General features: G+C 39.4%; 1 protein-coding gene across 1 annotated transcript; it reads left to right on the plus strand.

The window, feature by feature from the left end:
- Positions 1–9,701: 9,701 nt before the first annotated feature.
- On the plus strand, positions 9,702–10,610 carry ColSpa_10783 (uncharacterized protein; the record flags this gene model as incomplete). Its single annotated transcript, XM_049276995.1, has 1 exon — positions 9,702–10,610. One exon carries the CDS (start codon positions 9,702–9,704, stop codon positions 10,608–10,610), a length of 909 nt encoding a protein of 302 aa, XP_049132952.1.
- Positions 10,611–13,741: the final 3,131 nt, after the last annotated feature.

A 13,741-nucleotide genomic window follows, 5' to 3' on the forward strand; every position in this document is an offset into this window, starting at 1 on the left:
GTTCTTCTTGCTCATCAAACTTCCTCCCAATCTCCTTGATGAATTCAACTAGCTGTTAATTCACATTTCTTATTGGCGGTAATCGGAATCCCTTTAGCTCAATAAGTCGTATAAACTCTGCCCTGAACGCACGATAGACCTTTTCCCATTGGAAGGTAGACCATTCGTTAAAATCTTCGTACAGTGATATTGTCAGGTTTTCCTTTGATTGCCTAAGATGAAGCATTTCCATGTTGATGTACGCAATATACGTAGTCATCTCTTCTTCGGACGGTGCCTGTGTAATATCGACTGGATTTCCCCAGCGTCTAGGATTCACAGTCTTCTTCCACGTGTACAGTGGGACTTCGCTCCTTACACTTATTTCTTCATACGTTGGCAAGTATCCATCAATATTGTCATATTGGCTTTGACGATTGTCTTCTGGATCCTCTTGGGAAGCCATGTTGTGTTCGGTAGTCGTTTCGTATCGTACGACGTCAAAATTGGTTTGTTTGGTGCCGTGGCGCACACTTTGTACTCTACGTACGGTACAATAAAGATTCTCGTCCGGTTCAGCTTAGCAGGCGACAACAGGAATCTATCTTGTACGATAATAAAGCAAAAGTCGTCTTTATCCTATCTACCCGGTTCAGCTTAGCAGGCGACAATAGGTAGGATTAAGGCTTCTTAGCACAAGAGACTTTCTAGTGTGACCCCTTAGGTATCCCTGAGGATTTCTCGCCTCGCACGAAGTACAAGACTACCCAGTAGCCCGGCCGTAAAGCCTAAGTCTTGTCTCTTCACTCTTGCTAATCTGTAATTGCACAAAGCAATCGCACGGATTACCAAGCAACCACTGATTAGTGTTGAATGGATTCTTTCTTCCTGAGAGAACCCGTTTATATAATCGTACTCGGGTTAAAGTTAGGGTGAACCAAAGATATATTTTCCGTGATTATCTTCCTAACTACAAGACTTGGCTTTTGTACACGAGATATATGATCTCGTACGTCCCTGAGTCAGTTCGGCATGAATATACTTTTGATCCCCTCAATGGATAACCGAGGGCCGAATATCCAGTCTGTGCCCTCTGCCATGATGTGTGCCCCTGAGTCGTGCGTGTCGTACAACCAGCTGGTGCTGTTATTCCAACATAAATAATATTTTTACTAATAATAACCTTAATACTAAGTAACCCTTAGCTAAGACTTATATCTATAATAGGGATAGCTTTATATATATAGCTACTAAGTATACTTTGTTTAAAGAAACTAAAAGAGAAATATAAAAAGATAACGCTTTAAGGTAAAACTAAGAGGCTATATTAGATACTTAGTAAGCTATATTTAAAATATTTATAACTTATATTAAATATAAATCCTTTTATTTTAGTAAATTATAATTATATAAAATATAACGTTTAATAAAAGCTAATTCTATAAAAAAAATAATATAAAAATAATAATCTTAACTAAAAAAATATAAATAATTATAAATAATATATAATACTTAAGTATAACTTATAACCTAGAATTCTATATTCTAAGTATTATAAAAAAAGCTAATATTACTTTAATCCTATAAAAAAAATACCTTTTATAATAACCCCTATTACCTACTTTTATACTAAAAATAATATTTCTAAATAAAAAGAAATAAAGTAACTATAAAATAAACTATATTTAGTAGAAAAGGTAGCTATTAACCCTTAAACCTTTACTTAAACTAAGAGACATCCTAGATTAAGAGATTAGAACAATAATAACTATTAAAGACTAAGCTATAATAAATAAAAACATATTAAAATCCAAAGAAATTAATTACTTAACTAAAGTAATTAAAAATAAAATTATTATTTATATTAATTTACTTCTAAATAAGAAAAATAAGATAAAAAAAGAACTAATAATATGTTTAAGATTAGTATTTATAAGCTATATTAACTAAAAGCAAAGATTAAGTACTAATAATTAAAATAACTTAAACTATAATACCTTAACCTAACAAAGCTAATACTAATAAGGCTTACTACTAGAACTAGTAATAATAGGCTAATTTAATAAAACAAAAAACACTAATTACTTCTTTATATTTTTATATTTAAGATAAAACTAGGATATATTCTTTAATACTTTTTTATTAAAAAGGCAGAAAGTACTAGATAAAGAGGCTACTAAATACTAAATAATCTATAGTTATATTTATATATTAATTATCTAAGTAAAGTATACCTAAAAAATACTAAAACTATATAATAAAAAAAAAATAAAAGAACTATTACTTTTACTAAAGAACTAGAAAAAGCTTCTAAACTTTTTTTAATTATATTAGGATTTTTTTTTATAAGTAGTAATAACTAAGATTTAAAAGCTTAAATAAATAAGTACTTAGAAAGTAATAAACTAAAGCAAAGTTACTTAGAAACTAATTCTCTTAAAATAAGTCTTTTTATATAAGATAAACTAGAATAATCTCCTTAACTATTATAAAATATAAATTTATATAAGAAGTAATATATAAGAAAAATATCCTTTTAAATAGATATATATAGTAATACTTATAGTATAAACCTTTTATATTATAATAGTTATTATAGCTAAATTTAACCTTAAAATACACTAATTTAATATAATTAACGCGTTTTTAAACACTAAAAAAGGACTAAATAAACTACTTATTATATACTTCCTCCTAAATAGCTTTAAGATACTAGATAAAATCATTAAATTATAGTATATACTTTATAGTCTTAGAGATATACCTCTCCTTTAGTATAAAGAACTCTTAAGTACCTTATATTATCTTAGAATAAAGGCTATAAGTAAAGACCTATATCTTTTTTAGACCCTAAACAAGAAAATACTTCTCCTTTTTTATATTAATAATATCTTTATACTTTATTACAAGTTTTATATAAGAAACATAAAGAAGATTATAAAAAAAATCTAAATAATATATAAGGTAAAAGACTAAGGCCTAGCTAAATAATATCTAAGTATATAAATCTTATATAACTAGTTAAAGTAAAAGATCTATTTAGCTTACAACTAATATATTAAGTAAATTACTAAAAGATTTAACTTTATTAACTTAAGGGTATTAACTACCCTATTACTAATAGTTATACTTAAAAAAAATAACCTTTAAATAACCCTAGTTAATATAAAGCGTTTCTAAGAGAAGGTTAAATTAATCCTCTATACTATAATAATAATCTAACCTAATATTACATTTATATATACCCTATTTTCATAATTCCTAATAAACCCCTTATACATTTACTAATAAATAATAAACTAAGTTATTAAATACTTATATTATACTTAATACCTAGTAATATACTTTAATACTTTAAGAAGTATATAAATACTACTAATTATAAGTAATGCTTTATTTATAAATAATAATAAAACATAAAGATTATTTTAAAGATATATTATTTTACTCTTTAAAGGTTTAATCTAGTAAAAAGCTACTTAGTAAAACACTATTATAATATTAATAACTAAAGCTAAGCTCCTTAGCCTTAAGTATATTATAAAAAAAACTATTACTCTTAAGCGTCTTTTCTAAGACATATAACTTAAGCTTAGTAACATATAAAAGATTAATTATAATAATAATTAAACTATTTACCTTATTATAAGTAAAAGTAACTAAATTTTAATTTACCTATAATATATTAATATTTAAAATATATAGCTTTAATAAGAATATAATAAACATTTATTTAACGTTATATATATACTAATAGATAATATACTAATAAATAGTTTTACTAAGAACTTTACTAAAGCAAAATTTAAGTACTTTAAAGTACTTTTTAACTTATAAGACATATAAATAAAAATTATATATATTAAAAAAAAGGTATTAGTAAAAAAAAAATACTTATAAGCTATTTAAAATTATTATTAATAGCCTATAAGCCTTTACTCCTAGTAAAAACCTAAAAAAGAAGTTTTTTTAGTACTACTAACCCCTTAAAAGTACTATATACTAGTCTATAAAGAGCTAGTATATAAGCATAGTTAATATAAGTATTAACTAACTAATAAGGCTATTAATTATAGCTTAAATAGTATTTACTTAACCCTTATTTATAATAATAATAGCTATACTAGAGGTAAGACTACTAAATAAAGCTAAACTAATTAGCGTATTTTTACTAAATAGTATTAATATTACTTTACTATACTTCTATATATTATACTAAATATCTTTTTAAAAAAAGGTCTACTTAAATATAATATAGCTTTATAATATACTAATTACTTAACTAAAAACCTATAAAAATAATTAAAACTAAATAAATAAATATTATATATAAAAATATATACTTAAAGCTATATTATTATACTTTATAACTAAAAACTTTTAAGCTAAACAGTAAAGCTTAGAACCTTTAATAATTATAATATAAGGGGTCTTACTAAGCGTATAACGCTAACACTTAAAGGTCTAGCTACTACTTACTAGTATATATTAACCTAAAAAGTCGCTATATAGTATACTTTAAATATACTATAGGTACTTAAAGTCTCTTTAGAGGGCAAGCTCTAGGGTCTTAGCGTATACCTTCTTTTCCTTCTTCTTATTCTCCTTCTTCTCCTTTACCTCTTCTCTTAGTATAAACCTAAAAATAGCTATCTCTATTTAATAGAATTAGTAAAAAGTTTAAATCAAATAAAAAAAACATAATATACTAGCTAGCTACTAATCATAAAAGGCCCTTAAGACTATATTAAAGTAGGCTTAGGCGCTAAGAGAAGGAAGTAACTCTGAATTATCCTTATCCTTACTTATAGTACCTGTAAAGAGGTTAGCTAGAAGAGGAGGCTATAAGCTGTCCTTTTTAGTGTTAACCTCTTTGCTATTATAGCCTTTAATAGGAGAAGTTTATTTTTATATATTAATACTACTTAAGATATAAAAGACCTAAATAAAAAATAGATATATAAGAAAAGGAGAAACTATAAGCTAATTACTAAGGGGATTAAGAGAGCTACTACTCTTTTTATTACCCTTATGTACTTTATTACGCTTTTTAAGTTAAGCTATATACGTTATAGTAATATAAGTATATATAGTAGCCTTTTTATTAGATTTTAAAGGTATTTATTTTTAAATATTAATATTATATAAAAAGCCTATAATATAAGTAAATATATATATATATAATAAAAATAATAATATCTTAAATATATAATTATTATTATTATAAATAAAAAAAAATAAAAAAAAGGCCTTTTTATTAAGCTAAAAAAAAATAATATTATTAAAAAAAATAAATACTTAACTTAATAATTAATTAACTAATTAAAAGCTATTAATCTAATTAAATTATTTAAAAGTAATAAAAAAAAATTTTTTTTTTATTATTAATAACTAAATATAGTATTATATAATTATTTCTTTTATATTTATTACTTTAAAAGTAAATATTTATATTTTTATTTATTCTTTTAAAGTAATTCTTTTATATATAGCTATTATTAAATATATAATAGTTAAAATCTATTAATTTGCCTAAAAGGGTATATCATAATACCTTTACGTATATTATATAGCCTTATGAGATTTGCGCTAGGCCTAGATTAACTATTAGTCCGGTCTCTTCGTGCAGATCCACCACACAAGATATGTATTTATTCGTTTCAGACAAAGCAATCCTGCACATAAAAATCTAAGCCGTTTTCCTTATGTCTTTTCCACCCTAAGTAGTGACTCTACAACAGAAGTTATGTACACCTGGATGAAGAAACCCAATTATTCAAAACTTACTTTGAGGGCCGAGATTGATCCTCCCGTTCTCCTGGTCAGCCAGTACGGTAGATTCTCTGTATGCTTCCCAATAGTGAAGGAATAGTGATACAAGCATTGGCTGAACAGATGGGTGCGGGTCAAACTCCGAAAAGGCAACGACATCATACCCTTGGCACAGAACTAGCTGAAGTTGCCGAACCATTGAAGCTCTCACAGAGTCCAATAATAGTATCGGACTTTTTTGTACAGTACGTTTCCTTTATATGGGACGCAGCAGCGGCCTGCGCCAGTGACTAATGTTACTGGGTCCCGGGATATGGAAGTAGGAGTACACTCCGTGCTGCCACACGCGGAGCACCTCGCTGTTATGTCGACCTAACCCTATGCAAGTGGGACAGGGATCATAGACATGGACAATAGCTGACACTTTGGAAACGTCAGACTAACCTAATGATGGATTCGCCACTCTCAATCCCCATTCTTCTAAGGTCATGTCACATTGCAAGTGGGTGTTGAAGCCTGTAAGTCCGTGCCATCCGTATGGACCTGCGCTCGGCTGGGGAAGAGGTGATTGCACCTTCCCATATGGTAATGCAGCGGCCGTCGACTTGGCAGTTGACTCCCGAGAAGCCGAACCTTCAGTATGTTCCTTTTCAGCATTCAAAAACTCGGAATCCTCGCCATTGTCCCTTTACTCGGTCGAGGGATAGTGGAACAGCATCAACGCACGGCTAAACCGTCACACTAAAACCCCAGAATACAAGGAATTATTATCCTTTGAATTGTGTAGCCGAGCAAAACTACACCTGAAGATCGTGTCAGTTTGGAAATTCACCCATACGTGGGCCCCTACTCTCATATAATGCACCAACAGCTTCGGTCCTGACGAACGGCAGTGTGGGCTTTAGGGTCATAATTACCAACAACACAACCAAAAGGCCTAATCTTCTTGGATAGAAGAACCTCCTTGAAAATCAGGGTCAGTACACTGGTCCCCAAATGTCCCCTGCTCCGTTGAAGAGGATAGGGTGCTACCAAAAGGGTTAGGTAAGATGTGACACAGAGTGGTGGTTGCGGCAAACCTTCCCGGCCGTCGAGTGACGGGGGAGTACAAAAGGAGTTAAGCGCGTCCAAGACAGAAAAGGGACTTTTTGAAGCTCGTAGACGAACACTTCTTCCGGTTTGCCCCTCTACACGGCGGTGCACTGTACTGCCAGCGTAATTGCCTGTGGTACTGAGAGGTCGAGAACTTTCAGTCCCTGTGAACGTTACGCTACAAGCCTCCCTAGGTAGATACTCGAAGGTAAAATCATCATGCGTGTGCGGAACCATTCTGAACATTCCAGTTTCTAAATTCCTCACACAACTGAAAGAAAGAGTCTCGACTGCGAATGTAAATCAGAATGTCATTATTATGAATACGCGACGCGAAATTCTTGTCTGACACGGGCTCGAATGTCTCCAGGTCGAATTCGTCATCAGTAAGACCATGCTCCAGAAGGAAAACAGACGACCAACCACAGCCCAATTATCCAGAAAGTTCCCAGAGAGCCTGTGCTCCATGTGATCGAAACATTGGTGGTTATCCTAGTCAAAAATGGCGTTTTCGGCTTGGGTTTGGCGCTCCACCAGCTTGCATTCGGGTGCCCACACTCGGTTCATCTAACTACCGCGGTTCCATACCGAGATTGCTTCGGGTGCCGCAGCTCCCAAAGCATGAAAAGGAAACAGATCCGTGTTAACGACAAATTCATAAGCAGACCACATTGAACAGATGTCACTCCGTCTTGACAGTTGGAGTGACGAGCTCTTGACACGATGCACGATTAAAGTGGTGATCAAAATGGTCAATGAACCCCATCGTTTGTGCATGTGCTTCTCAAAATCCGTTTTATCCTGGTTCCTTGCCAAAGGTGTGGTACAATGTATTACCCCGCTACTAGACTGGAAAAGTCAAGGGATCTTTGGGGGTTCAGCAGCTGCTTATCTTTTCCCCCTGGCGGCATAGAGGCTCCCACCCATCAACGTGTAAGGACAACCCGGAAGTCAGTCCGTAAATTTTTGACGAACCAGAGGTCACGGAGCACCTCCGGCCACGGAAATCTTTTCTGCCCCGCTTCGGAGCTTGCCCCTATGCACGGGACGTGTATTGGTGAGACCTCATTATACTGGGGCAGAAACGATCTGTCACCACCACGCCGTGGATGGAAGAGAAAGCTCATTGCGAACTGGACGACTCCCTGCACTGATCCATTCGAGGACCTAGCTTCGGCAGCCCTTGGCTGGTAGGAGGGTCTAGATCCTCGATGGACGGTGTCTTTCTGAAGCCGTCGCCACGGACACCGCAATCGACGGAACGTGGACTAGACTCCGGGCGACTGCGAAGCTCTCCTATTGGGCTCTTAACTCCCCCCTCTAGCAATCGTCTCCTCTAGCAAAGCTTCGAGACGTGGATTCCCTTCAGCCACATTATGCGGCCAGGTAACACAGACCATTCTCCCTCCCGGAGTTGGAAAACGATCATCTCATTCGTTGATAGCCCTGGGAACTGCTCCGTGGGATGGACAGGAGAAGGCGAGTTTGCCGTCCATCGAGAACTCGGCCTTTTGAGCTCCATCGTCGACCATAGATACCGGAAGTGATTGAGCTTACCAGGGTGCGCTTCCCGCAAATGTCAAGGGGATGGCCGGGCCCTCTTTAATTCATTTGGGGCGCTTGCTCAACTGAGACGTCATGCCTCGTTCAGTCTGGCCACGTTCTGTCGCATTGCCCCATGTACACTTGTCGCAGCCTGTGCCTTCGGCCCCCGTACATCTGGTTCAGGTTGTTACTGCGGGGAAACTCAGACAAGCCTGCCACATCCATATATCAGTCCGTTGTGGCCTGAAAAATTCCGGGCCGTTTTGTTGATGGTTGTAACTTGTAAAACCCGTCCACTTCCTGGGAACAGAACACCGCCCCATGTTCGTTGAGTTCTAGCTCGCGGAATTTTGGTTGATTCTTCTGTTATAACACACGAAACAAACCCTAGATTGGCTAGCATCATCAATCGACCGAGAAAGCCAAACCGTCGAGGCTATATATTGATCGCCTGCCAGAGCAATCGTACCATCAGATAAGGGTCATTCGCAAACGATACCTTTCGAGCTCATTCAGGCGAAGCTGTTTTTCTCTACCCTACACGTCTGCGTCTTCCCGACGAATACGTACCCGCAGTATGCACTTAGTGGCAGCACTACCCTATTGCACTATCCTAATAGCACTCTTCTAGACTATGGCTAGCAGGCTCCCATTGGCACCATTGCCAAAGACTATAAGCCGCCGAAAGTCAAGGGTCTGCACGCGCGAGGCCTGTGAAGTGTGTCGAGAGAAGAAGGCCAAAGTACGTCCACGAGCGAGTTTGACAATTCTCGATCCACTGGATTTCCCGAGCAATGTTTAACAGTATGCAGTGCGATGGTGAAAAACCATGTTCGCGATGCAGGTCTCGGGGCGAGCAATGCGAATATCAAACTCGATCCCACCAGACAAAACGCAGTCTGCAAGCCGAACTCGAAGAATTAAAGGGTGCTCAGCGTCAACGCGATGCCGTTCTTGGGGCCCTTGCGGCACCAGGTCAGACTCACGATGTGCTTCTCCGTTTGTGGAGCGGCGAAACCTTCGACAGGATATATGAGAAACTCGAACCGCACCACTCTGCGTCTCCAACTACCAGCGATGTGTCGGACTCTTCGAGCCAACCTCGACACATCAAGAAGGAACCATCCTGGACCCCTACTCAGACACCTCTTTGCTCTCCCCCAATCCTGGACTACTCAAACTCGACAGACTTGCACGGGTCAGAAACCAGTCACATCCAGAGCGCTATCGAGAATCAGAACCCGATATCCGACTGCACGAAACAAGAGGCAGATGGGATGATGTCACACCTCGAGACGTCTATGCTCAGCCACATGGCTCTTCCAGATGTCGCCAACGAGTATGATGCTACGGAGTATACACCTACAATGCCATTTGGCATGTTCATGGAACACAACACCCCGCTTATTACGCCCGATGCGTATTACTCCGGCCAGACGTATCCTATGGACGACGTCAGCAACATCAACTGGTGGGAGCCTGGGGTTTCTGACCCTATGCTGTCAAGCTACACCGTTTACTCTTCTACAAATCACAGTACTTGGCCGTATCCTCAATTCTTGGCACCGGATCTCCCAAGCCAAGCGCAGTCTAGTCACTTACAGCCGTCCTCGATGCAATCCCCTATAAATGATGGATCGCCTTTAATATCTCGTTCATCGTCACGGGAACAACCGCACCACAGCAACGGTTCAAGCATCGCCAGCGCAGGTGAAAGTCAATATCCGACTCCACCGCCCCCGAAGAAACGAAAGCTGGGGACCAAAGAACAGGTCTCTTTAGTCACTGCTGGCACTAGGAATGACGGCAAAAGCAAAAGCAAGGCTTCGAAAGACTACAAGGCCCAGAGCAAGTCCCCAGTTCAGGAAGCTCCATCACACGACCGCGAGCGTCACAGGCGGGCCTCAGCTCGTAACTGGCAAAAACAAAAGCAGCAGACTGCAGACCTCGAAGAAGCGATGAATATTGCCGAAGCCCGTAACCGCGAGCTCCACCGCGAATACTCCGAAGTGTTGAGCCAAGTCATGGATGCCAAAAACGCACTCATGGACCACGCCAAGTGCAACCATCCGGCTATAAGCAGCTGGCTACGCTGCCAGGCGACTAAATACGTGCTAAACAAGGGTGCCGCAGTAGACAAGGAACAGAGAGACCAAACTGAGGCGGGGGAGATGGCGGTGCCGGCGTACCCGGTGGGACAGCAAAGAGCCGCTTGCAGATGACACTGCGATGATATGAGTTCTCATTAGTTCCACGTCGAAAGGTGCATTTAATTGTGGGAAATTTCGTATGTTGAAGCATGAATACGTGGGTTTGCCAAAAGGGAAAAGGAGTTACTGGTGGGGGACGGTGGGTTGCGCCGTAGTTTGGTTTCCGAAGCAAGGCGTTCAAAGTCAAGAGTTTGTTTACTACATGGGATGGAAAGGGGACTATTTTATGGGGTAAAGCGCAGCAATGAATACTTGTTTGCTTAGTTCAAGAGAAAACATTCTGGAATTTCTGATGCAAGATCAAGGAAACAACCCTTCATTCTCACGATCGAATCCACTTCACCATCATTGTATGTGTGATTGTCCTCCCAGTGGGCTTCTAAGGTAGCCGAACACTTGGATACGGCGTAGTAATGCCCCTACCGCACAGTATTGAGTGACAGGGATCGTAAGCTGTCGAGGGGTTGGGGTACTTAGTTGTACTTGACGACAAGCAAGTTCAGAAGGAATTACGTTGCAGCCAAGACTGACGATGAATCTGTTCCGTTTACTCCATCGGTGTCAACTCCGTAATAAATAAGCTACTGGATCGGGCCCCTAGTTTGGATTTGTCGCCACGTCCCCAAACCCTCTTCAATTGCCGTTCCCACGTCCTTGCCAGGCACATACTTACAGGCCCCCAAAATTTAGCACCTTGACACTTTACATTGGACGTGTCAGCTCTTCAGGGCAGGGTTGCGATGTGGGGTTCAGTTCAGTTAGCAAACCCAAGAAGCTCTCATTTCTGCGCAGCTGTGATCTCATCCTGCAGAACGTGTGATCGCCTTGTTGCCAGTCTGTTGAACAAACCCAGAGGGTCTGGTACCCAAGGCACTCTGCCTGTTGCAGTGGGCTCGTCAATAACTTTCGATTCTCAGTAGTGGGTTGGCTCTCAACTAGGCAAGTATGTCGCTGTGGTTCGTTTACTCAACATCCCTCATATGTACACTAGGTAGCCACTCACTAGTCCGCTGCTCTCCTTGGATTCAGACCAGACACAACGGAACAGAAACCGCAGCTGCCCCAAAACCAATCGTAGGGAGAGGGATGGCCATCAACGACTCAACATTTGCTCGAGGTACTGAGACGAACTATTATTCATAGAGAAATACTGCTGCGCTCTATCTAGTCCCTTAAACCGCTGCAGCATGCCAACGCAACCCCTTCAACAGGGGTAAGCGATTGGATCTCGGAGTCGGCTCCGTGTCTGTGGATCCCCAACCCATCATGCAATACTCCGCAGGGAAAAAGAAAGCTAACAGGCCAGCCCTAGATGTTTGATGTATACCAGCTACCGCGTGGCTTCCGCCTGTTGATATTGGCTCTGGTGTCCTGAGAAATTTAGATTTACGAACCCCTGTAAGCTCACACGCCATCTCCAAGCGGGCGCTGTCGTTGTGCAGTTTCAAATCCCCCGCTATACACAAAGCTGGGGACACCCCCGTTCGCCCTATAGCTTACTCTCGGTCCGGTCTCCGGGCTTCACCATAGGCTGTCCCAATGGCGTGCCGAGACATTGGAGTTGTGGCCACGTAGATCTCGGATGATGTGATCTATCATCTTATCCAAGCCCTGGCCTCTGGGTCACGATACGACGATAGCAGGCTGCAGGTAAATGTCTGGAAAGTGTTGGGTCACACATCTTTCACAAATTGCACAAGAACATAAATATTACGACTCAAGTTAGAAATGATAAGCAAGCGGCTGATGAGCCGCGCTAATCCCGTGAACTCTTTGTTGTAGTGATGGCTTAAGATCAGGACCCCGAGTACACTACTTCGGCCCTTTTGTTTCCCAAACGCACATGGCATTAATACCCTGATAGGTCATCAACTAACACCTCTAATTCTTTGCTGTGCTACAGCGCCATCGCGAACATGAGTCCAACCTCAACAATAACCATTGACTCGCTACGAGTCATTTCCAGGCTAGGCGCTGCGACAATGGGAGTATCCTTAAAACGCAATAAGGCTGACATGAACCGTCTTTATTTCCCGGTCGAATATAGCGTCGCCCGGGGAAAGTTGCGGGTTACAGCCGTTAGTTTTTATATTTCACGGAGTGGTTATATTTTCGGTTCAGCGTAGGCTTAAAATCAAATCTATCCTGCCAGGCTCGCCCCACCGCGCGCACTTCTCTGGGCTGAGACTTCGCTCTCTGCGGTGCGGATCAGTATCTACTACTTCTTTTTATTTTAGCCTTTGGTTGTAAGACGCCAGAATCCAGACTGGTCGAAATATTGTGATGGGGTGAATCAATCGTCCGAAGTAGACCAGAAAACGCAGCGCCGGGAGGCGCACGGAATGCGAAATACAGAAAGGACTCTGTTGTCTCAACCTCGAAAGTGCACCAGTCACAAGTCTGCCTTTTTAAGCAATTGGAGGTATCCGGGGATTTCGATGTTACAACCGGCTTGATACCATAATTTTCATAGCATTTTCCGGAACTGAGACAGTCTGTTTCACCGAAACATTCCTGCGCTGTCAGATAATCAGCTTGCTGCTGAACACAGCACCAGACGGCAATGTGACATGACTCCGCCGCGGTTCTAGCTGGCCTCCCTTAGTCCCACTAATCATGACCACTATACAGTACTCAGATTATCGGTAAGAGGATGTGAACTCATTTCTTTAAGCCTTCAAGGTATATCGTGGGACTTCTCACGTCATTCTAAAGCTGGTTTGGTATTGAGCCGGCTTGTCGTTAAGACGGCTGGAAGAAATCCGGCGATCCATTTTGCTACTCGGACACCATTCTCTTCATTGCAGAAAAGCCAAAACAGCCTAATGCAAGTAAGCAGCGATTCTGCAGCCGGTTGGAATAAAAGAAATTACTCGGGCAAAGATTGATGTGGGTGGGTTACTGCAATGCGTGAGACGATGCTGACGCCATGATCACCGGCAGTTGAAAATTCGCTAACGTGTTACCTAGCGGAGTCAGTGAACGAATGCGGTTCACACGTGGACACAAGATTTTGCCATTCGCCAATGTCAAACATCCTCCCATGGTGGCGAATACATAATCATCACAATTCTCTTATAGAAAACAATACGTATCCAAAAATTTGGATCATCCCCTTCGCTCATCGGTGATTTCCAATAGAG

Source organism: Colletotrichum spaethianum, assembly GCF_022836535.1.
Source record: "Colletotrichum spaethianum MAFF 239500 DNA, contig39, whole genome shotgun sequence".
NCBI lineage: Eukaryota > Fungi > Ascomycota > Sordariomycetes > Glomerellales > Glomerellaceae > Colletotrichum > Colletotrichum spaethianum.